At 43.5% G+C, this 25,595-nt stretch overlaps 1 protein-coding gene across 1 annotated transcript in view; it reads left to right on the top strand.

Annotated features, from left to right (window-relative positions):
* CTTNBP2 (cortactin binding protein 2) overlaps positions 1-25,595 on the top strand; it is a 223,242-nt gene that overhangs the window by 120,285 nt on the left and 77,362 nt on the right. The window contains exons 6-8 of the mRNA XM_069764853.1: positions 1,742-1,841; positions 20,601-20,748; positions 21,806-22,045. Of these exons, the coding sequence (XP_069620954.1) occupies positions 1,742-1,841; positions 20,601-20,748; positions 21,806-22,045 (488 nt within the window). The remainder of the gene's footprint in view (positions 1-1,741; positions 1,842-20,600; positions 20,749-21,805; positions 22,046-25,595) is intronic.

Below are 25,595 nucleotides of genomic sequence, written 5' to 3'. Positions count from 1 at the left end.
CTAAGTTGAGCTGTTCTTGGTGTTTTTCCAAAAGAGCTGTAATTGCCCATCTTAAAACCCCAGTCTGCTTTGAAATCTTTTGTCTATAAGACCTTACTGATGCAGAATAATCTTGACATGGTGTATGACCTGTTACATGACCATGTTTTCCACGACCTTACCTTTAGCACAATGTGACTGTTCCTCACCCAGTTTTAAGCCTCCTACAAAGCGGTTTCTGCTTCAGTTAATGACTGTGTTTTAACCCACATATGAAAAGGATGATCACCTGATTGGTATAATTTCTTACTGATACACCTGACTATAATCCTACAAAATCCCTGACAGGCAAAAGGTGGTGACAACAAATACTGATGTGATTTAAATTACTCTTTTTTTGCTCATTCACTTTGCATTTTGCTAATTGATATTCAATTTATGAAAGCATCCTAACTTTCCAGCATTTTTTTCCACTCTTACATAAAAGTTTGTACTGTATATATACAAATAAATGTGTTTTTGTGTGTGCATATATATGTGTTTATGTATGTATGTGTGCATGTATGTTTACAGTTGTGGCCAAAAGTGTTGACACCCCTGCAATTCTGTCAGATAATACTCAGTTTCTTCCTGAAAATGATTGCAATCACAAATTCTTTGGTATTTTTAGAGGAGGAGATGACATACAGCAGGTATATACTATATACAGGGGAGATAACACACAGGTATATACTATATACAGGAGATGACATACAGGTATATACTATATACAGGAGATGACATACAGGTGTATACTATATATAAGGGAGATGACAAACCTGTATATACTGAGGTGAAAATGAGGTGTGATTGCAAAATGAGAGGAGTGAGGGAAAATAGTGGAGTGATTGGAAAATGACTGATGTGAGGTCGAAATGACAAGTGTTAGGGGGAATGAGAGGAGTGAGGGGGAAAACGAGCCGTGATGGGAAAATAAGAGAAGTGAGGTGCTGTAACCAACCACAGATATTTAATATGCCCAGGCAACGCCGGGCTCTTCAGCTAGTATGTGTGTGTATATATATATATATATATATATATATATATATATATATATATATATATATATATATATATATATATATATATATATATATATATATATATATATATATATTATACATACACACTAGATTGTGGCCCGATTCTAACGCATCGGGTATTCTAGAATATGCATGTCCCCGTAGTATATGGACAATGATGATTCCAGAATTCGCGGCAGACTGTGCCCGTCGCGAGGCGACCTTTATGACATCATCGTCGCCTTGGCAACCATTATGACATCATCGTCGCTGTGCCCATTGCTATATATATTATGTATTTATGTATGTATATCTATATTATTTATGTGTATAAGTATATGTGTATGTATGTATATATATTACATATATATCTATATTATTTGTGTATAAGTATATGTGTATGTATGTGTGTATATATATATATATATATATATATGTATATATATATGTATATATATGTATATATATATATATATATATATATATATATATATATATATATATATATATATATATATATATATATATATATATATATATGTGTAAATTTTACTTGCAAAGGTCATTAGTGCCTCTACTGTTCCCATATTGTTTATTGCACGGATTGTATGATCATTCTCTTTATCTACCTCCACAACACATTTCTCCAGCGTTGTTTCTTTCATTTTGCACCCTCATGCTCTATTTTTGTTCTCTTGCAGACTGTGTAAAGTTGCTGCTGACGTCAGGAGCACGAGTAGATGCTACTGTTTCAAATGGCTTTACTGCCTTATGCACAGCAGCTGCTCAGGGACATTCAAAGTAAGTAGCAGATCACTTTGCAAGTATAACCTTAATTTTCTAAATAAGTCTATTCAAAATGTTTACTAAAGCTAAAGGTAGGCATATACCTTACTATCATGGAGCTTCAGACCAAGGCAGCCATAAGGTTATTAAATCGTTTGAGTAAAGTTGCAGCTGAAACATGCCAGGGAGCCTAGTGTCCATAATTTTGGAAAGTAAATAAAGAATAGATATTTGACGTTAACACTTCATTCAGTCTATATGGGGCTCAGTCAGAGGGGCACATCATTCAACCTTTTACATTTTGTTTTCGCCCAAGTCCCTTCATGGTTGATGCTATAAGCTGCCATTACTTGGAGATAAATTCACCCAATAACTCATGGCAACACAAGACCCATTCATTCAAATAAAAGACCAGACATAGTTTGGAAGAAATGGCCGTGATATTTATTTTGGGTTACTTAAAGTCAAATAACACACCACTTTTAATAAATTAAACTCTTAAAATGTCCAAAGCTTAACCACCATAAAACCAATCCACCCAATAAACGGCGATTTTCCAAACGCCATGGCTCAACAAGACATGGCCCCCCACCATACCACAGCCATTTTTCCACCATTGTCTGAAGATTCAGGTTAAATATATCTAAACCTATATCGGACAGATAAATTAAGTCATTTCTATAAAAACCCGGTAAGAAACCTTCAAGGTCTTCATGTCTGAAAGAGAAACCATTAATAAGAGTAAGAAATTTCGCCATATCTCTGTTCACCCTTTTCCGGATTTTCTCTAAAAAGTAAAATTTACCTCTGCTCCATAATAGCCTGGAAATTATTTCGGAAAAAACAAAAGAGGTACCAGGAAAAGCTTGTTTAAGGCCAGTAATGTCCAATCTAAGGGAAGCCAACAAATCTAGAGTTTTGATTTTTCCGAGATCATTACCTGCCAAGTGAAAAATAACCAAATCCGGATAAGGGAGATTACGAACACATCTATAAAACTCGGTAACTAGCTTATCCCAAGACATGTCTCGAATACTATGCCAAAAAACTTGCACAGCTTCAAGGCTGAAGGAAAGTTTCTCTGAGTATGAACGTTGGCTGGCCCTCTTCTCGGCCCAAAATACAAACGAATGTCCTATAATACAGACACCCTTGGGACCTGAAATCAAACTTAGTTAGTAGTCATAAAGGTCATGCCGGACATAAAGTTTAAATCTACCCGATTCCCATCTGCCCAACTGCATAATCTCAGAATCCCGAAGGCCGGATCTCGCTGCTTCCGTAGCCGCTCCAATCTTGAAAGAATGCGAAGTAAACTTCAAATGATCTTTTCCCAGCAAACGTAGACATTTTTTTAAAAGACTTAAATTGAAAAACAGTAGCTGGAGTGCCATCCAAATGAAAGCACAATGGACCAGGAACCCGAGGCCTTGATTGTAACCATCTGCTGGTGTTGGCCAGAGGTCAAATTACTGAATCAGGCATGGGCTCAATTTTTAACTTGAAAACCCTTACCTAATTGATCCGTCTTAGATTTTCTAATAAATAAAATTAAATAAGAATCAAATAAGGTCACATCCGAAATTAAAAGCCCAGAAGGTTCGGCCTTTCTTGATGAGACTAACTCACCAACCCGTAATGCTCCAAAAAATGCTAAGGAAAAAGCAGATGAGAACAGAATGGTTTCGGAGGCATTAACCCCTTCCCGACCTGTGACACAGCGTAGGCGTCATGAAAGTCGGTGCCAATCCGACCTGTGACGTATATGCTGTCACAGATTGATCGCGTCCCTGCAGATCGGGTGAAAGGGTTAACTCCAATTTCACCCGATCTGCAGGGACAGGGGGAGTGGTAGTTTAGCCCAGGGGGGGTGGCTTCACCCCCCCGTGGCTACGATCGCTCTGATTGGCAGTTTCACTTTCAACAGCCAATCAGAGCGATTTGTAATATTTCACCTATTAAAACTGGTGAAATATTACAATCCAGCCATGGCCGATGCTGCAATATCACCGGCCATGGCTGGAAACACTGGTCTGCCCCCCCCCCCACCGCCACCGATTTTCCCCCCCCCAGTCCTCCGATCAGTCCTGTACACTGCTCCGCTCCCCTCCGTCCTCCTGTCCGCTCCCCCGTGCTCTTGTCCGCTCCCCCCGTGCTCCAATCCCACCCCCGTGCTACAATCCAACCCCCCTGCACTCCGATCCACCCCCGCGCTCCGATCCACCCCCCGCGCTCCGATCCACCCCCACGCTCCGATCCACCCCCGCGCTCCGATCCACCTCCCGCGCTCCGATCCACCCCGTGCTTCGATCCACCCCCCCGCGCTCCGATCCACCCCGTGCTTCGATCCACCCCCCCGCGCTCCGATCCACCCCCGTGCTTCCCCCCACCCCATCATACTTACCGAGCCTCCCGAGGTCCGTCCGTCTTCTCCATGGGCGCCGCCATCTTCCAAAATGGCGGGCGCATGCGCAGTGCGCCCGCCGAATCTGCCGGTAGGCAGATTCGTTCCAATGTGCATTTTGATCACTGTGATAAGTTTTATCACAGTGATCAAAATAAAAAAAATAGTAAATGACCCCCCCCCCCCCCCTTTTGTCACCCCCATAGGTAGGGACAATAATAAAATAAAGAATTTTTTTTTTTTCCACTAAGGTTAGGGTTAGAACTAGGGTTAGGGTTAGGGTTTTGGTACCGCTGCGGATTTATAGCGGATTTACCGTGGTTTTTCTACGCATTTCACTGCGGTTTTACAACTGCGATTTTCTATTGGAACAGTTGGAAAACCGCGGCGGAATCCGCAGAAAGAAGTGACATGCTTCGGAATGTAAACCGCTGCGTATCTGTGCAGTTTTTCTGCAGCATGTGTACAGCGATTTTTGTTTCCCATAGGTTTACATTGAAATGTAAACTCATGGGAAACTGCTGCGGATCCGCAGCGTTTTCCGCAGCGTGTGCACATACCTTTAGAATGAGGCTATGTGCACACTGTGCGGATTTGGCTGCGGATCCGCAGCAGATTCGTGGCTGCGGATTCGCAGCAGTGTTCCATCAGGTTTACAGTACCATGTAAACCTATGGAAAACCAAATCCGCTGTGCCCGTGGAGCGGAAAATACCGCGCGGAAAGCTGCGTTGTATTTTCTCTATCCCCATAATGGCACCACGGAGAGAGGGGTCCGACCCCAGGGACAGGAAACCTACAGATGAAAAAGGGCGTACCTCTCTCCCACATCAGTTGGTTTCCTGTCCCTGACGGGGAACCTACAGCACGTACCTGAGGATTCGGCGTGGGATTCCAGGGAGCTGGTCTGGTCGGTTCCTGACAGGGGGTGCCCTGTCACGACGGGACCCAGCAGGTTTTCTCCCCCATTTTTGTCCAACCCTGAAGCACCACCGCTGGGGTCGGTGGGCCATATGGGTGAGTGTGGCAGGGGGAGGCAGTGAAGGGGATCGAGCCTGCCTTCCCCGTGGAAAACAAAAAAAAAAAAAAGGGGAGGAAAGAGGCAGGTGACGGCGGTCACCGATATAGCCTCTGTACCGCTAATCGGTACATGGAGGTAGCGGCGGCTACGCTACCATGTGGGGACGCAGGAGCGCACCAAAAGCGCCCATGGCACCGCCGGACGCCGCCGCCTAAACCGGAAGTGAGGGGGCAGCATAACGAGGGCGGAACGCTAGAGCGCGCGCACAGGCGTCCCCAATAATATCCTCCCTATAGGACGCCTGTGCTGCGAACCGGAAGTGACTCGCGCGCATGCGCAGATCGCCGCTTTCACCGGCGGGAGATTTAAAAAGAGCGTTTTCTAAGGGGAATACGTGGCAATACCTCCTCTTTGCTAAAATCACAGCGGGGAGCCACTATGAGTGACAAAGAGCAGCAAGAGGCACAGGAGTGTGCACAATTGTCGCCTGAGCAAGTGCAGGTACAGCGGCACCCACGCTCACAGCATCAGCGCAAGGGAAACGTTTCCTCTCAGCAGCGCAGCAGCAGTGGACGCTCAGGGTCACAACGCAGCCGAGTCTCTGGGAAAACTACGCGTCCGGTGACGGATCCAGTGGATATAGTCCCGAGGCCAGAGACGGTATCTCTTATTCACAAAGGGTGAGTGATCTACGTGAAAGTAATAATGTAATACGGGATTACTCTTTCTCCTAGGGAAGAAAATGTACAGCCAAATCAAAGCACAAAGTGTGTGCGATATGTCTGGAAGAGCTACCTTCCTCCTGGGAGAAAAAGCTATGCGGGCCTTGCATAGAAAAAACCATTCAGGAGGAATCTCCGGCGTTCGCATCAGACCTAAAAACACTAATAAAAAATCAAGTGGAGAGTGCCCTCAAAGGCATTAAAGTCCCGAAGAAAAAGCACAGTTCAGGTCATAAATCTCCTGAATCTAGCATAGACGAATCAGACAGTGAATCATCCGATTCTAACGATTCGTCGACATCCGAGACCTCTTCACTATCGTCAGAGGGGGGACGCAGTTGCTTCCCCATCAAAGAGACAGACGCACTGGTAAAAGCCATCAGAACGACCATGGGTCTGGTAGACGAACGTCCCAAAAGAACAGCACAGGACATAATGTTTAGCGGATTAGAACAAAAGAAAAGAAGAGTATTCCCGATAAATGAGAAAATTCATTCTTTGATCAAAAAAGAATGGAAAAAAACGGATAAAAAAGTTCTCTTGACCCCCAAGAGAAAATACCCGTTTGACGACCCAGCCTGCTCATCCTGGAGCAAGGCACCCAAACTGGATGTGGCCATAGCAAAGGCCTCCAAAAAATTCGCCCTGCCCTTCGAGGACATGGGCACTCTAAAGGACCCGATGGACAAAAAAGCGGACACTTTTTTAAAAAACTCCTGGGAAGCAGCAGGAGGTGGCCTAAAACCAGCCATCGCAGCCACTTGTACGGCCCTTGCCTTAATGGTATGGCTCAAGCACTTGGATTCACAACTAAAGGAGAAAGTCTCAAGAGAAACAATCCAGAAGTCAGTGTCCATGATGAAAGGGGCGGCAGCCTTTTTAGCGGACGCTTCGGTGGACTCAGCAAGATTAGCAGCCAGGTCGGCCTCTTTTTCAAATGCCGCAAGACGTGCCCTGTGGCTAAAGTGCTGGCCGGGGGACTTGCAAACAAAGACCAAGTTATGCTCAATACCTTGCGAAGGTGAATTTCTGTTTGGGTCAACATTGGATGACATCCTTGACAAAGCGGGAGATAAAAAGAAATCTTTCCCCGGGTTCCCTAACCAGTCATATAGGCGTTCCTTTCGGAACAGAAAATTCATGCGGAGAAGACCCCCAAAAGGGAATAAAGATGGATGGGAAGACAGAAGGAACAAAAACAGGGGCTTCTTGTTCAACAAACCCCCTCCCCCCCCCCCTCCAGATAATAAAAAATCTCAATGAAGGTACTCCCCGGGTCGGAGGGAGACTAGCCGAGTTTCTTCCAGCCTGGGAAAAAATTTCAAACAGTCCCTGGATTTTAGGTATTATACGAGAAGGCCTCAAATTCAAATTTCGTATCCCTCCCGGCTTATCTCCCTAAAATAGCGTCACAGTTTCATAGAACGCAAGAAATTTCTTTACCCTCCTTTTGTCCCAACCCTAAAAATGAGGGGGAAAAAACACTGCATACCCTAGACGTAAAAAGATGTCTGGTCCAATATCTATCAGCCACTAGGGAGTGCAGGAAGGATAGGGCTCTGTTTGTCTGCTTCCAGGGTCCACGGAAGGGACGAAAAGCATCGAAAGCCACGTTAGCAAGATGGATAAGAGACGCCATCGCCCTATCCTACTCATCCTGTGGGACAGCCATCCCAGAGAACATAAAAGCTCATTCGACCAGAGCAGTGGCATCATCCTGAGCAGAGAGAGCTGGCGCTTCAATACAACAGATATGTAGAGCGGCCACTTGGTCTTCCCAGTCTACATTTTTCAAGCATTACCGCTTAGACTTGACCTCCTCTGATCCTACCTTTGGGCGAAGGGTTCTAGAGGCAGTGGTCCCTCCCTAAGAGTTCTATCTATTCAAATCTCTCCGTGGTGCCATCATGGGGATAGAGAAAATGGTAGTTACCTGCCGATAACGGTATTTCTCTGATCCCATGATGGCACCCGTATATTCCCTCCCTTTTTCACACACAGGTGTGCACTGATAATGTACTAGTAATTAATTTTAGTCACGGTGCCTCTGTTAAGTTAAATAGGTTAAGTTTAATTTGTGTAAATATTGAGTTGCAGCTGAAGTTCTGTATAAGGCTCTGTAATCCAACTGATGTGGGAGAGAGGTACGCCCTTTTTCATCTGTAGGTTTCCTGTCCTTGGGGGCGGACCCCTCTCTCCGTGGTGCCATCATGGGATCAGAGAAATACCGTTATCGGCAGGTAACTACCATTTTCCGCAGCATGTCAATTCTTTGTGCGGATTCCGCAGCGTTTTACACCTGTTCCTCAATAGGAATCCGCAGGTGAAATCCGCGGTAAATCCGCAGGTAAAATGCAGTGCCTTTTGCCCGCGGATTTTTCAAAAATGGTGCTGAAAAATCTCACACGAATCCGCAACGTGGGCACATAGCCTTAGGGTTGGAATAAGGGTTGTGGTTAGGGTTAGGGGTGTGTTGGGGTTAGGGTTGTGATTAGGGTTATGGCTAGAGTTGGGATTAGGGTTAGGGGTGTGTTGGGGTTAGTGTTGGAGGTAGAATTGAGGGGTTTCCACTGTTTAGGCACATCAGGGGTCTCCAAACGCAACATGGCGCCACCATTGATTCCAGCCAATCTTGTATTCAAAAAGTCAAATGGTGCTCCCTCACTTCCGAGCCCCGACGTGTGCCCAAACAGTGGTTTACCCCCACATATGGGGTACCAGCATACTCAGGACAAACTGCGCAACAATTACTGGGGTCCAATTTCTCCTGTTACCCTTGTGAAAATAAAAAATTCCTTGCTAAAACATCATTTTTGAGGAAAAAAAATGATTTTTTATTTTCACGGCTCTGCGTTGTAAACGTCTGTGAAGCACTTGGGGGTTCAAAGTGCTCACCACATATCTTGATAAGTTCCTTGGGGGGTCTAGTTTCCAAAAATGGGGTCACTTGTGGGGGTTTCTACTGTTTAAGCACACCAGGGGCTCTGCAAACGCAATGTGACGCCCGCAGACCATTCCATCAAAGTCTGCATTTCAAAAGTCAATACTTCCCTTCTGAGCCTCGACATGTGCCCAAACGGTGGTTTACCCCCACACATGGGGTATCAGCGTACTCAGGAGAAACTGGACAACAACTTTTGGGGTCAAATTTCTCCTGTTACCCTTGGGAAAATAAAAAATTGCGGGCTAAAAAATCATTTTTGAGAAAATAATTTTTTTTTTTTTATTTTCATGGCTCTGCGTTATAAACTTCTGTGAAGCACTTGGGGGTTCAAAGTCCTCACCACACATCTAGATTAGTTCCTTTGGGGTCTAGTTTCCAAAACGGGGTCATTTATGGGGGATCTCCAATGTTTAGGCACACAGGGGCTCTCCAAACGCGACATGGTATCCGCCAACAATTGGAGCTAATTTTCCATTCAAAAAGTCAAATGGCGCGCCTTCCCTTCCGAGCCCTGCCGTGTGCCCAAACAGTGGTTTACCCCCATATATGAGGTATCGGCATACTCGGGAGAAATTGCCCAACAAATTTTAGGATCCATTTTATCCTATTGCCCATGTGAAAAAAAAGTACTTTTTCATTTTTACGGATCAATTTGTGAAGCACCTGAGGGTTGAAAGTGCTCACTAGGCATCTAGATAAGTTCCTTGGGGAGTCCAGTTTCCAAAATGGGGTCACTTGTGGGGGAGCTCCAATGTTTAGGCACACAGGGTCTCTCTAAACGAGACATGGTGTCCGCTAAAAAGTGGAGCCAATTTTTCATTCAAAAAGTCAAATGGCGCTCCTTCCCTTCCGAGCCTTACTATGTGCCCAAACAGTGGTTTACCCCCACATGTTAAGTATCGGTGTACTCAGGAGAAATTGCTCAACAAATTTTAGGATCCATTTTATCCTGTTGCCTATGTGAAAATGAAAAAATTGAGGCTAATAGAATTTTTTTGTTAAAAAAAGTCTCTTTCATTTTTACGGATCAATTTGTGAAGCACCTGGGGGTTCAAAGTGCTCACTATGCATCTAGATAAGTTCCTTGGGGGGTCTAGTTTCCAAAATGGGGTCACTTGTGGGGGAGCTCCAATTTTTAGGCACACGGGGGCTCTCCAAACGTGACATGGTGTCCGCTAAAAAGTGGAGCCAATTTTTCATTCAAAAAGTCAAATGGCTCTCCTTCCCTTCCAAACCCTGCTGTGCGCCCAAACAGTGGTTTACCCCCACATATGAGGTATCCGCGTACTCAGGACAAATTGGACAACAACTTTCGTGGTTCAGTTCCACCTTTTACCATTGGGAAAATAAAAAAATTGTTGCTAAAAGATCAATTTTGTGACTAAAAAGCTAAATGTTCATTTTTTCCTTCCATGTTGCTTCTGCTGCTGTCAAGCACCTGAAAGGTTAATAAACTTCTTGAATGTGGTTTTGTGCACTTTGAGGGGTGTAGTTTTTAGAATGGTGTCACTTTTGGGTATTTTCAGCTATATAGACCCCTCAAACTGACTTCAAATGTGAGGTGGTCCTTAAAAAAATGGTTTTGTAAATTTCGTTGTAAAAATGAGAAATCGCTGGTCAAATTTCAACCCTTATAACTTCCTAGGAAAAAAAAAATTTTGGTTCCAAAATTGTGCTGATGTAAAGTAGAAATGTTGGTAAGGTTATTTATTAACTATTTTGTGTCACATAACTCTCTGGTTTAACAGAATAAAAATTCAAAATGTGAAAATTGCGAAATTTTCAAAATTTTCGCCAAATTTCCGTTTTTATCACAAATAAACGCAGAATTTATTGACCTAAATTTACCACTAACATGAAGCCCAATATGTCACGAAAAAACAGTCTCAGAACCGCTAGGATCCGTTGAAGCGTTCCTGAGTTATTACCTCATAAAGGGACACTGGTCAGAATTGCAAAAAACGGCCAGGTCATTAAGGTCAAAATAGGCTGGGTCATGAATGGGTTAATACATACTTTATGCAAACACAAGCAAAGGTCCTTTAAAAGTGGTATGGAAATAGGGCGTCTGGAATCAGGCTTGAAGTTATGACGTTTGAAACCCTTTTAAGAATTGTTTTATTGGAAACAAAACCGTTAAAGGGACTTTCCCGAATAATTTGAGAAAAAATGATACCCCAGCAAAGGATTTTGCTACTGCCGAATAGGACAGGCCTTTGTTAACTAAAAGCTCCAAACATTTCAAACCAGAAATCGGACTGGAAGTCATAAAATCAAAATTATACACATTACAAAAAGTAATCCACTGCAGCCATGCAGCCGAATAATCGGCCCATGATTGCGCTGGTAATGAATGTTCAATAAAATAAGGTATCAGTTCAGGACAATGTCCCAAATCTCCTGCGGTCAAGGCGTTGCCTCCACATCTGCATTGGGCACCTGTTGGCGAAAAATTGGCCAATGGTGACGACAAAGAGAATAAGTGATCAAACCTAACTTACTTGTCCCCATCTTGGCTTTTAGCCAGATATTAAATTTCAAACAGGCCAATACTAGCTGTCTCAAAATTCTAGTGGTCCATAAATTCTTTGAAGATAGGGTGTTGATAGAAAAAAGTACACCCTTATTAGACAAAACCAGCAGCCTAGCATTCCTCATCTTGTGACCCCACAAATACAAACCTACAAAAATTGAAAACCGTTCCAAAACCGTTGTGTTATCCGTTATATGGTCAGCCAGCTGGCCACTGGTGAGCAAACCAATGAGTAGAAAGTAGAACACCGACGCCATCACTACTGTTAGCAGCAAAAGCAAAGGGAAAAGTATCAGCCAAAACAAAAGGGGTTTGCCAACAGGATTTACCATTAAATCATGAAATGAAAGCAAGCCAGATCTTGGCATCCTCATTTAAATCCATGGAAACCCTAACATGAGAATCAGGGGACGAAAGGCCTATCGTTGCATTATACAACCGTCGAGAAAAAAACTCTGCCCATTGGAATAACGCGTAAGGCGAAATTCAGAAGGCCTAGTAAAGATTGCAATTCTTCTAAAGACACCACCTTTTTTGACAAAAATTTGGTCAATAAGAGGCGTAATTTCAAAATTTTGTCCTCCGGGAGCCTGCATTCCATTGTGGTGGAATCTAAGGTAATGCCTAAAAACTCAATTACCTTTGAAGGTAAACATGTTTTTCTCTTTGCCACGACAGCACCCACTGAGAGAGGGGATCCGCCCCTAGGAACAGGAAACCCTACGGAGAGATAAAAGGGGCGGTCCCCCTCGCTCCCACAGTTTTGGTTTCCTGTTCCTACGGGAAGATCCACGGAGAAGAGGATTCCCAGCCTGGACGCCGCTTGCGCAGTTTACCTGTGAGGACGGCAAGGGCTCCAGGACTGGATGCAGCGTCGGGGGTGCTGATTCAGTTTTCCCCCCTCTGCTGGCAGACGTCGCGAGACCGGGTTGTGGGGGGCCGGTTCGCGGCAGATGTCCGGCGGTCTGCGGGGCAAGCACCAGGTGGTAGCGTCGCGCCGTCCTCGGCGGACGCCTGTGCGGTGTGGAGCCCACTGTATGCCCCCGGAAGTGCTGGTAAGCTTCCGGGGTGCGGAGGAGTGAGACGACGCCGACGCTGAAGCCGGTAACAGCGCCGGAGTATCCAATATGGCCGCGACCCGGAAGTGGTTAGCACTTCCGGGTTCAACAGGAAGAACATGGCGGCCCCCATGTGAAAAGGACGCCGGCGCTGCATCCCGGCGTCCAGAATGGATTCTGCAAGAGAGCCTGCGGTACCTTCTCTAGAGGTTACCACCGTCACCCCTCGCAGCCATGCCAGCAGCAGCAGCCGCTCTAGGCAGAGCGGATCGTCCAAAAGGAAGCCACCTGCATCTGTGTCTCCTCCTCAGCCGGTACCTGATCGGTCAGCTTCTGGGTGAGTGTGCATCTACCCCACTAGTCTGATTATTGTCCCTCTCCCTTTATAATAGGCAAAAAGGAAAGAAAAAGCGAAACACAAGCAGTGTGCGTTATGTATCCAGCCCCTTCCGGATAGTTACACTAAAAGGCTATGTGATTCATGTATAAAATCAACGTTACGTGAGGAAGCCTCAGTTAAATCAGAGGATATAAGGGCCATGATTAGGGAAGAATTACGAGCCCTACAAAGCGTTGACAGAGAGCCACGTATTAAGGAGAAAAGAGGATACGTTTCACCTGTATCCGATCAGCTGTCTGAGTTAGAGGAAGCAAACTCAGATAGATCGCAGCAGGAGATATCCTCAGATGAGGATCAGGATACGTGCTTTCCCACAGATAGCATTGACAATCTGGTGAGATCAGTTTGCAATACCATGGGCATAGAAGATCTTAAAGTCCCTAAAACACAGCAAGACATTGTTTGCTGGCCTATCCGAAAAGAAGAGACCCTCTTTTCCAGTTATAACGGCAGTAAAAAGTCTGATCAAAAAAGAGTGGGAAAGCCAGGGGCAGAGGGGGTTACCACCATCCTCAAAGAGACGCTACCCCTTTAATGATGAAGAATTCACAACATGGTCAAAAGCCCCAAAAGTAGACGCAGCTGTGGCGTCTACATCAAAGAAATCCTTACTGCCTGTAGAGGATTCAGGCTCGTTACAAGATCCTCTAGATCGCAAAGCCGATTCGCTCCTTAATAGAGCATGGGAGACTTCGGCAGGGGCCTTTAAACCGGCAATCTCAGCCACATGCACCGCAAGATCCATGCTTGTTTGGCTGAGTGACTTGGAAGAAGGGCTGAAAGGAGGTCTCTCTCGAGAGAGAAATTATTGTCCTCTATACCCCTAATTAGAGGTGCCACAGCCTTTCTAGCGGACTCATCTGCCGACTCTATACGCCTGGCAGCCAAGTCGGCAGGATTAACCAATGCAGCACGTAGGGCCCTATGGCTTAAGGGCTGGAAAGGTGACCCTCAGACCAAGTCTAAGTTATGCAGCCTTCCGTGTCAGGGTGAGTACCTGTTTGGTACCAAACTGGATGAGATCTTAACTAAAGCAGGGGAAAGGAAGAAAGGCTTTCCAAATAGTAATAATTACGTTCCATTTTATAGGAGAGCGTTCCGAAAGCCCGCATTTAATAAAAGGAAGGAGTTTAAGAACCAGGATCGCTGGGCCACAAGAGACACAAAACAAAAGGGTGCGTTCTTTGGGAAGCGCCCTTTCAAGTTTGAAGAAAAACCCCGTTAGGACAGATCTACCTGTGGGAGGCAGATTGTCCTCCTTCGCTAATGAATGGCGGGCCATAACAGCAAATATTTGGGCAAATAACCTTATTGCCTCTGGGTTACAATTAAAATTTTCCCGAGTCCCTCCTGACTCATTTCTATTGACTTCATTAAAGTCTCAGTTACAACAAGAGGCATTGGAGCAGGAGGTAATAAATCTCCTAGCTAAGGGAGTCTTGGTGGAGGTTCCATTCCTACAGGAGGGAAAGGGATTCTATTCCCCGTTATTTTTGATTCCAAAACCAGATGGAACATTCAGAACTATTATTAATCTTAAAAAATTAAACATCTACCTAGATAATCAAACCTTTAAGATGGAATCTATCCGGTCCACCATTAAACTCCTGTTTCCCTATTGCTTTATGACAGTTCTCGACCTTAAAGATGCATATTACCATCTACCTATCTATGCAGAGCATCAACAATATCTACGGGTAGCGATTGTATTGAATGGGTGTGTCCGACACTTTCAGTATACTGCAATGCCTTTTGGGCTATCTATAGCCCCAAGAGTATTCACTAAACTAATGGCGGAGGTAATGTCATATCTAAGACTAAAAGACACTCTCGTAATTCCCTACTTAGATGACATCTTAGTAGTAGGAAATTCTCCTTCGCAATGTCAACAACGGTTGTGTGATATGATGGCATCTCTGCAAAAATTGGGTTGGATAATAAACTGGGAGAAATCTAGACTTATCCCAACAACTCGGCAAATTTTCCTAGGGATTATATTAGATTCTACAAGCCAGAAATGTTTCCTTCCGGAAAATAAACAGATAACGGTCAGGAATAAAGTTCAGTCAGTAATAGATAAACCCCTAATTTCTTTGAGAGAAGGCATGTCCCTTCTTGGCTCCTTCACGTCATGTATTTCAGCGGTTCCATGGGCCCAATTTCACTCGAGGCATTTACAGTATGCAATTTTACATGAAGAAGAAAAATCTCATGGTCATTTAAATATTAAAATTTCCCTTTCTAATAATGTAATCCAATCTCTAATATGGTGGCTAGATCCAAAAAACCTGGTCAGTGGAGTCCCCTGGGTAGTTAAACCCTCAAATATAATATATACTGATGCCAGTCCTACTGGCTGGGGCGCACATTTAAAAGACCATTTAGTCCAAGGATTATGGTCAGTCACGGAGTCAGACGACTCTTCTAATATAAGAGAGCTAAAAGCTATCTATCATGCTCTATGTGAATTCCTTCCGCAGCTACACGGGACACATACCAGAATTCTGTCCGACAACATGACCTCAGTCGCCTATATCAATCATCAAGGAGGAACAAGATCAGGAACGCTCATGTCTATAACCGAAGACATTCTAACCATAGCCGAAGAACATCTTCTGTCCCTGTCAGCGCTACATGTCAGAGGAGTGGACAACTCAAGAGCAGACTTCCTCAGTCGTCATACCCTCCACCAAGGAGAGTGGGTCCTAAATCATCAAATTTTCAAAATGATAACCATGAAATGGGGTACACCCGAGATAGATCTCTTCGCCACAAGACAAAACCGACAACTAAAAAGATTCGCTTCAATGTTCCGGGCCGACAATCCCGACATTCTCGATGCCCTTCAGACTCCTTGGACATTTCAGAAAGCATACGCTTTTCCTCCTCTGATTCTTCTACCAACAGTAATCAGGAAGATAAGGGAGGACCGGGCAAATATAATCCTGATTGCCCCATTTTGGCCAAAAAGACCATGGTTTTCCCTGCTCAGAGCCATGTCCATCTCGGATCCGTGGATCCTCCCGGAGGATCAGGATCTTCTTTCCCAGGGGCCCTTCAACCACCCTCTTGTGAAGGGACTAAGGTTGACAGCCTGGAATTTGAGAGGCAGCTGTTAAAACTAAGAGGCTTCTCCGATAGTGTAATTAATACCTTGTTATCAAGTAGAAAAAGATCCACTACTGACATATATGTGAGAGTGTGGAAGAAATTTCTAAATCTCTATCCATCGGCGTTATCTAGTGAAATTCCCGTCTCCACTATTCTAGAATTTCTTCAAAAAGGACGTGACCTAGGTCTTTCAGTTAATACTCTGAAAGTACAAGTTTCTGCTCTAGGGGCCTTGTATAGTCACAATGTTGCGGGTAATAGATGGATAGCTAGATTTATTTCAGCTTGCCAGAGATCAGAGCCAGTTCAGATTCCGCAGATGCCTCCTTGGGATATTAATTTGGTCCTGGAAGCCTTAACAGGTCATCCATTTGAGCCTCTAGACTTAGCTCACATTAAATATATTTCACTTAAGACCGTTCTTCTTGTCGCATTAGTATCGGCAAGAAGAGTAGGTGACATACAGGCGCTATCAGTAGATCCTCCCTTTATGTCAATATTTCCTGATAGAATTGTCCTGAAAACAGACCCTTCCTACCTACCTAAAATGTGTACAAAATTCCATAGGTCTCAAGAGATCCTTCTTCCTTCTTTCTATAATAATCCTACAGACCAGGAAGAAGAGAAGTACCATACTTTAGATGTGAGAAGGGCTATAATAACTTATCTGGATAGGACTAGCGCCTGGAGGAAGAGCAGGGCTCTCTTTGTTTCCTTCCAGGGTCAAAGGAAAGGATCTGGTGTTACAAAAGGCACACTATCCCGATGGATTCGGAAGGCGATATACCTGGCCTATTCATCTAAAGGGGAGAATCCACCTGAGACTGTGAAGGCACATTCTACCCGGGCGATAGCATCATCCTGGGCTGAACGAGCAGAGGTTCCTATAGAACTCATATGTAAGGCCGCAACCTGGTCCTGTCCTCCTACCTTCTATAGTCACTATAGATTAGATCTATCTGCCTCCACTGACTTGTGTTTCGGTAGATCAGTCCTTAATACGATAATCCCCCCCAAATAACTATCTCTGAAAGTCTCTCAGTGGGTGCTGTCGTGGCGAAGAGAAAACACCGGATTACGTACCGGTAATGCTCTTTTATAGAGCCACGACAGCACCCCTTCACTTCCCTCCCATTTACATATATTCGTGTACATATGAGCACTGTTAAGGGTGGTGGATTCTTGTACTTATACATAGTTAAATTATAATGAATGATGATAAAGAATTGTCTACTAAAACTGGTGGGCGGTTCCTCGCAATCTCTGTAACCCAAACTGTGGGAGCGAGGGGGACCGCCCCTTTTATCTCTCCGTAGGGTTTCCTGTTCCTAGGGGCGGATCCCCTCTCTCAGTGGGTGCTGTCGTGGCTCTATAAAAGAGCATTACCAGTACGTAATCCGGTGTTTCTCATGTGCAATAGGAACCCCGAATTGTTCGCACATCGTGATGAATTTATTTAATGTTTGAATGCAATTACGAGAGGCGGGAGGACCGGCAAAAAGAAAATCATCCAGGTAGTGTAAAATACCGGCATCCTGGGTGTTGGATTCTAAAACCCAATGTAAAAGGGTTGAACATTTTTCAAAATAAAAACAAGATAAGGAGAAACCCATAGGGAGACATCTATCAAAGAAAAATTGACCTTCAAAATGAAAACCCAAAGAATTAAAGCCAGATGGGTGAACAGGAAGCAACCTGAATGCGGATTTAATGTCAGATTTCGCCATTAATGCATCTTTCCCGAATTTGTGAAGCAAATCAATAGCTGCGTCAAATGATGAGTAAGATACTGAGCATAAGGTTTTGTCTACTTCATCATTTAAAGAGAAGCCATGAGGATATGACAAATGATGTATCATATGGAAGCTGCCGGACTCCTTTTTTGGGACAATGCCGAGGGGGGGAATACGAAAATTTTGAAAAGGAGGAACAGAAAAAGGGCCGGCAATTCTACCTAATTTAAATTCTTCAGAAATTTTGTGTCTAGCTAATTCGCGGTGTAAATTTGGAGCTGACAAATTTTTAACTATGTGACAACCAATACCATCAAATTGAGGGATTGCAAATCCCTGGAAAAAAAAACATCAAACAATAGTTTACTGGTCTCCCGATTTGGGTATTTGTTTAGCCACCAAAGCATTTCTTCCAATTTCACTGGGGTCTGTGCTCTTTGAATTAGGATCCCTGGAAGCTGATTGTGACAATTGTTTCCGAAAGCATTTTGACATGGGATGTGAGTTACCGCAGAAAGAGCATTTGTGGCGAAATCGACAAGAGTTGTTCCATTTACAAAAAGACTCATTGTATGCAAAACAAACACCTCGTTTAGACAATCCAGTCACCGGTTGCTTGCCTGCATAGTGCCTCTGGGGGAGCATAAGGTTGATCCACAAACCAACATCTTTCACTCCCCAATTAACATCAGGGTGAACCGCCAGCTTTTGCCTAAAGGCTTCATCATAATGAAGCCATGTGAGGCCTTCAAAATTGCGGTAAGCCTCAAGAATGTCAACGTGCTAAAATAATTTACTGTATAAATTGGGAAACTTTTCCCCAAGGATGGCTGAATAGATTGAAAAGGCCTGGATCCAATTATGAAACGACTTTAGAGAGCTGCGTTTAGGATCATCCATATCAGCCTTTTCATCTTTCTTTTCAGTTTGTCTATTCAGCTGTTCCTTACGAGGGAGTAGAGAAAATATGTCAACGTAATTGTTATTCCATATGAGCTCCTTAGTAGAGGAGCTCAAATGGAAGCCTAAAGGTGAAAGATCACATGTCAGAGCCTCCCAAAAGGGGTTAATAGGGGCTGAATCGCCAGACAAGGCAGACTCAGGGTTAACACCAAGAGCAGAGGTTGGGGTTGAAGCAACATTAACAAAATGCCCCAAAGCTTCTGACAGTACACTTCTAATAACTTCTCTAAGGTGGGTATGGGGTACAGACAGGGGTACATTAAGCATCTCACCCCTTCCGGGCAGCCTTTTATTGTTAGTCTGATCCGCTGGATAGCCAGTACTCAAGCCCTGAAGTGGCGACGAGTACAGCTGAGGGTCCGCTGGAGGTGATGCATCCTGCTCGTCGTCCGACCCGTCCTGCTGGATACTAGCAGGCGATGCTGGAGGCTGCGCAGCGGACCCGGAGGGTGGTGAGGCCATTGCCACCTGACAGGACAATGCCGCCGCAGCGCTTTTACGACTACGGCAGTCATATGTCCCGCAGGCGGCCTCAGATGCCGTGGAGGTCGCTGCTTGATGACAGCGCTGTAAATCTCGCACTGGGCTGCGAGACTTCCTCAAAGATGGGCAGCGGGACTTCCCATGTAGTTCCTGTGGGCGGCTCCCGGATCTCTGCAGCAGCAACGAAGGGGAGAAGGATTTACGGGGCTTCCTTCTCCTCCCCCGGCTAGACTAAATCGGGGTTGCGTGCGGCTCTTGACCCGGTGTCTGCACCTAGAGGCACGGTTCTAAAGGAGGAGCGACGGCGTCGTAAGCTGCAGGTAAAGGTTCTATAGCTAAGCAGCTCTTAAGCCAGTCCACTCCATCCTCCCGGCCGGCCCTCGTCAGAAGCTGCTGTAGAAGGCTCTCCATTCCTCACTCGGTATCTTCAATTTCTTCTTAAAAACACCGTATGAGGAAAAACCGTCACAATAGGGCTTTATATAACTTTAAAAAGCCCGCCAATAGCCAATGAAAAGCCGTTAAAAATGGAGCCAAAGAACTAGTTTAAACCCGATCTAACTGCTCGTGGTGCTAAAAATACCACAGCTCCTTGCCTCAAAAAGACGTATAAAGTACAGTTAATATACAGAACTCCAATATTAACTCCTCAGGGCCTGTGTTTCCATGAGACCCCCCCCTGTAATGCTTTTATTATGTACGGGGGAGGGCTGTCATTACCCAGGTTTCCAGGGTGTTTTTAAACTAATTTTTCCTGTCATCCACATGCCACTGCCCCAGTATATAAATGGTTTGTTGATAAAAATGACAAATCACATGGCAGCATGTATCTACGATAGAGGTGTGCAACCTTTTTTTGGTCTGTTAGATTAAACCAATCCCAATGGCCGCAATCAATCCTAAAGGCGTAATACTTTCTGAGACATGTAAGGCATATCGAAACTATATACCATAAAAGTATGTTGGGAACCAGCTGACTAACTAGGGAAACCTGTTGCTGATTTTTTTTTTTTTTAGTTCATGCAAAAAAATTGTAGTATTCCATGGTGGTCATTCAGATGGGAAACCACTTCTTGGATGTCCCTGTGGCCTAAAAAGGCATATGGGCTGGGGTTGTTCTAAAGCACCACCCCTCTAAAGCTCAACGTAGATTCTAGAAAGCAACACTTCTAGGTTAATGGGAGACATGCGGTATATAAGGATAACTAGAAGATACAGATATAACTATTTTAGCTAGTGGCGAGAAACGGTTGTGAATAGTCATTTTAGTAGATGCACATGATGAACAGCATGTAACTTCTTTTTTTGTACAACTTTGGTAAATCTTAACTTCCTCTAAACCTTTAATCATGAAATGTAAGATTAATATAAGTAATAATTTTTGCTTTACTTTTTTCTTCTAGTTGTGCAAAAGAATTACTTGTATACAATGCTGACATCAACTATGTTGGTGGAGGACAAACCCCATTATATCTGGCTTGCAAAAATGGAAACTGTGAAACTGTTAAACTTTTACTGGACTCTGGTGCCAATAGAAATATTGCAACAAATGTGGGTACAACCTTGTAAATACTATATTTGTTTTTCTCCTACTGTAAAATGAATTTAAGACTGCAGAGCCTATGATGTGACTCATGTAATTTACATATCTGTAGCCCATAGAATGATGAGCTGTGCTGCCATACTCCATTTTTGTGTTGCTTGATAGTAAAAATGGCCAGGATATAAAGAAAAGGTTTGTGTTTATGAGACAACCCTATAGTAAGAACATTCGTGTGTCCTTTTGGATCATTGGCGGAGTTTGCATAAAGCCATTCAGCGGTCTATAAAGGACTGGTTCGGCCCGTGCACAGGGGCATGAGAATAGAATCGCATAAATGAAGAAGAATGAAGGGTTTTCTTTACCACTCCATTGTAACTGGGCTCTTCAGGACCTCCCTTTCAGGGCTCGCAACAGTTTGGCTCTCAGTGTTTGGGAAGTTATCCAAAGGATAGGGAATAACTTCTAAACCTGGTATTACCCTTTTAAAAATGAGTCCTGGATAAATAGCTTTTCCCAAGATTCATAAGGGTAGGAGTCCACTTTCAGGATGGCCGGCGGTATCGTCGGAGCGGCTTTGCCGCTCTGCGCTACGCCCTGCCCCCTTCTGGGACGCGATGATGCCGGATGTGTTCATAGCACACATCCAGGATCATCACACCCATCGCATAGGGCCCTGTGCTATATCTTGCGTCGCCGCAAGATATACGGACATGCTGCGATCTGAAAAGACGCGCAGCATGTCCGGAGTCGCAGGGCCGCCGCGTGCGTGTTACCACGCATAGTGGAGACGGGATTTCATTCAATCCCCTCCACTATGCTGTAACATCTGGACGCTGCGTGTCTGACGCTGCGGCTCTATGCAGCGTCAGACACGCAGCGTTTCCTGCACGTGGAAACATACCCTAAGAATAATTTTTCATCTACATGTGGAAGTTGATCTTAGAATTATTTTCCTTGCAGTGTAATTTGCTGAGTGTTAATGAGCATTATTTAAGCGCTAGTAATGTCTAGATTGATGTCGAATAGTTTTTGCGATTATAAATTCAATGCTTTCTGCTTTTCTAGACTGGCTGGACACCAGTTCACGCTGCAGCCGACTCTGGGAACACAGATTGCCTCAAGCTCCTCATGTATTATGGAGGTCGAAGTCATTGTGATTCCCATAAGGAGTTTGATGTGAGACTTTATGACCTAAAGAACCAGGACAATGGTAATCTCGAAGCTGTCATTTCTGCAACACTAATCAATAGTGCAGACAGTGAGGGATGGACAGCTGCGCATATTGCAGCATCCAAAGGATTTAAGGTGAGCTTTTCAAAATACTTCTTTTTTTTGTTGTTGTGCCCATGTAAGGTTAGAAGGTGTCATAAAAGAGTGAGTATGAACCCTCCAATAACCTATCCTTTCATCTAAATGTATTGTTCAGCATAAGCGCTATTGTTAGAGAGATCATTTGACTGGTCTGAATATTGGGGCCACAAGATAGAAATGTCAGCAGATGACCTTAGATCTGCTATTACTACAGGAGTGTTGTAGTCGCGTCTATTTTCAGTACAAAAGTAATTATGCCAGCTTCAATGCTGTATAGACGAACATGTTTCATCTGTGTGCTTCTCTTTAATGTTTAGATGTGTCCTATGGCAATTAAGAGATTTTACAGTCATTTAAAGGGGTATTCTCATCTCCAAGATCCTATAATATGTAGTAGGTGTAATAATAATATTCGCAAATAACCTCCAAATAGAAATATAGTATAGTACTTTGATAAGGTATGTACCAAAGGAGAACCAAGAGTCCAATAAATTGCCAAAAAATATAATCAATCATGAGTAATATTTATTGAAAATTATACAACTATACAAAAACAATTAGAACATGTACCACTTATGTAACAACATGTGAAAAATCCGTGAATACATCAGAACCAAGGATCACGGAGCAGGACACTGCCAAGTATACTTATATGCAACATGCAACTAGTGTGCTATGATAACAGGTGTAAAACCACTGATAGACCATGGCACTTAGACTGTCCATTAAAACTAATGTGTGCAATGACGGTAATGTGCAATAGCAGTCATGTCGCCAGGCCGGTCAGATACTCATGGGTAGTGAAACATACAAGATAAAATCCAAGGTTTTATTTACCCATAATAAGTGTGACAGGTCCTGTCCTGAGGGGGCCCCCTGAGGAAGCGGTATTCACCAGACGCGAAACGCGCGTTGGGGTAGCTAACAAGGACCAGGACAGGACCTGTCACACTTATTATGGGTAAATAAAACCTTGGATTTTATCTTGTATGTTTCACTACCCATGAGTATCTGACCGGCCTGGCGACATGACTGCTATTGCACATTACCGTCATTGCACACATTAGTTTTAATGGACAGTCTAAGTGCCATGGTCTATCAGTGGTTTTATACCTGTTATCATAGCACACTAGTTGCATGTTGCATATAAGTATACTTGGCAGTGTCCTGATCCGTGATCTTTGGTTCTGATGTATTCACGGATTTTTCACATGTTGTTACATAAGTGGTACATGTTCTAATTGTTTTTGTATAGTTGTATAATTTTCAATAAATATTACTCATGATTGATTATATTTTTTGGCAATTTATTGGACTCTTGGTTCTCCTTTGGTACATGATTATGATTTGAGTCGCCATCAGTTACTTGGGAAGGTATTTTTGGCTGATGCTCTGTTGATATTCTGATAAGGTATGTTGCTTACCCCATGTGCAGGCATTGCAAGATCTTGGGTATCCATGGTTCCGATCACTACCAACTAGCTAAGTGTTACTATATCAGGGGTCGTGACCATGGATATCTAAGGTCCTGCAATGCCTGCACATGAGGAAAGAAACATAGTGAATAAAAAAAAAAAACAATTCTACATTTCTAATTGTAGACATTTGCTAATATTATTATACCTACTACATATTGGGATAGGATCTTGTAGATGGCAATAGCTCTTGAATTTTTCAGTGTCAGATGGATCCATATAGAGAAGCAATCTTTTATTATTCTTCTAAATACATAGTACTAGACACTTGAAAATCTATAGAACCATAGTTGTGACTGGAGTCAGTATGTTTAAGGGCTAAGCAAAAAAAAAAAGTAGTTTCTATGTAGATCATTAAAATAATAATGACTTCCTTAGCACTGTCTTTAGTTCTCAGCTTCTCCGTTGTTCTCACAGTATAGTTCTCTGTAGCTTTATCTCAGTGGGAGAAGTTAAATCACAGTCCTGAGTGATAATTGTGCATGGCACCTCCCAAAGTGAAGCCCTCCATTGTTTCAAAGAGTTTCTGGAGTCTTCTTTTTAATGCAAGCAAATTATTCACAGAATTCACAGCTTGTTCAAATGTGTGTTTCTTTCATTTGGATTTGCATGAAAAAGGCTTCAAACAACAGCCCCCTGTCATCTCATCCAGGAAGATTTTGAGAGGAAATGGCTTTGCTAGAAGGATTAGTATGCATTTATACTAAAAGTTTGCGCCCGTTCAATGACCCCTCATCTTCTACACACAGGCTGATTGGGGGTCATTTAATAGCCTGTTTAGAAAGGCCGAAAAAACTTTATATACATGATTGTTCTGTGCAAATAAAATATCATTTTTCTCAGCAGCACGTTATGTTTTCTGCCTCAATTGATGATGTTTAGGTAAGGAAAAAGGTACAGATTTACTTTTGAAAAGTAGAGGTTTAGTACCCAAAATTCTTATTCAGGACAAGAAAACAGAAAATATCCATGTGAAATGTTTGGTGATGGAAAAACAATTAAAAAAGAAAATTTGATTCCTACCATAAGATGTGACATTTTGAATGATCATTTACCGATTCTTGACCTGTCTAAATGCACATTTCGCCATGCGTTACTTTACACTACTAGAGAGGGAATTCCTTACCATGTATTTTTCCTATTGGGCTTTACCTGGATCAGCTCTTGAGTTCTACTGTGTATCATAAAGATGCACATAGTGAGAAACCGGACCCCTTATATTTCCTATTTAATAAATATTAGTGATGATCATGCGTACTTGGGTAAGGTGTTATCCGAACATGCTCGTGTGCTAATAGAGCATCTTTGGGGTTCTCTAATACTATGTTTGAGTCCCCGCGGCTGCATGTCTCGCAGCTGTTTGACAGCCACAACACGTGCAGAGATTGTCTAACAAACAGGCATTTCCTGCATGGGTTGAGGCTGTCGAACCGCTTGAGACATGCAGCCGCAGGGACTAGAACATAGTTTTAGAGTACGCTAAAGACATTCGGTTAGCACTCAAACATGCTTGAATTCCCTGACCTGTTTACCTGAATACACCTGTCTATTCTACAGTCGATTACTATGCTACTCTTCCTTTCTTTTCGTGTTCTCATTTTATATTTCTTTTCTTGAGCCCCACCTACTCGGGCTCCCACCTCTATTTCCTCTTCTTTCAATCTCCCCCCTGGGTGAGCTGTTCACCTTCCACCAGCTCGGTGTGATAGGTCTATACTATGATTTATCAGTTACTTTTATAATGATACTATTTGCGTGCATGTCTCGCTCTAGGGGACATGGGCGAACTGATTTTAGGTATGCTTTATTTTATTCACGGTAAGGAAAGTCCTCGCCTGTTGCGGGGGCAAGGAGTTATTGCTTATATGTTAAAGATACCGTAGTCATTCTAGAGGGTTTACTCCCTCTAATTTTTTATTTTTTTTATTTTTATTCTTTCTCTCTTTTATGTAAGATTTATGCAAGGTTTGTGAACGAGTGTTTTTTGTGTTACTCTTCTCGAATTGTATATTATAAGAAAATGTACTTTGATCATTGACGTAGTTTTCAACTACTGTTTTTCTTGTAAA

Source organism: Ranitomeya imitator, chromosome 4, assembly GCF_032444005.1.
Source record: "Ranitomeya imitator isolate aRanImi1 chromosome 4, aRanImi1.pri, whole genome shotgun sequence".
Taxonomy (NCBI): Eukaryota; Metazoa; Chordata; class Amphibia; order Anura; family Dendrobatidae; genus Ranitomeya; species Ranitomeya imitator.
This window is presented reverse-complemented; position numbering and strand designations above follow the sequence as displayed.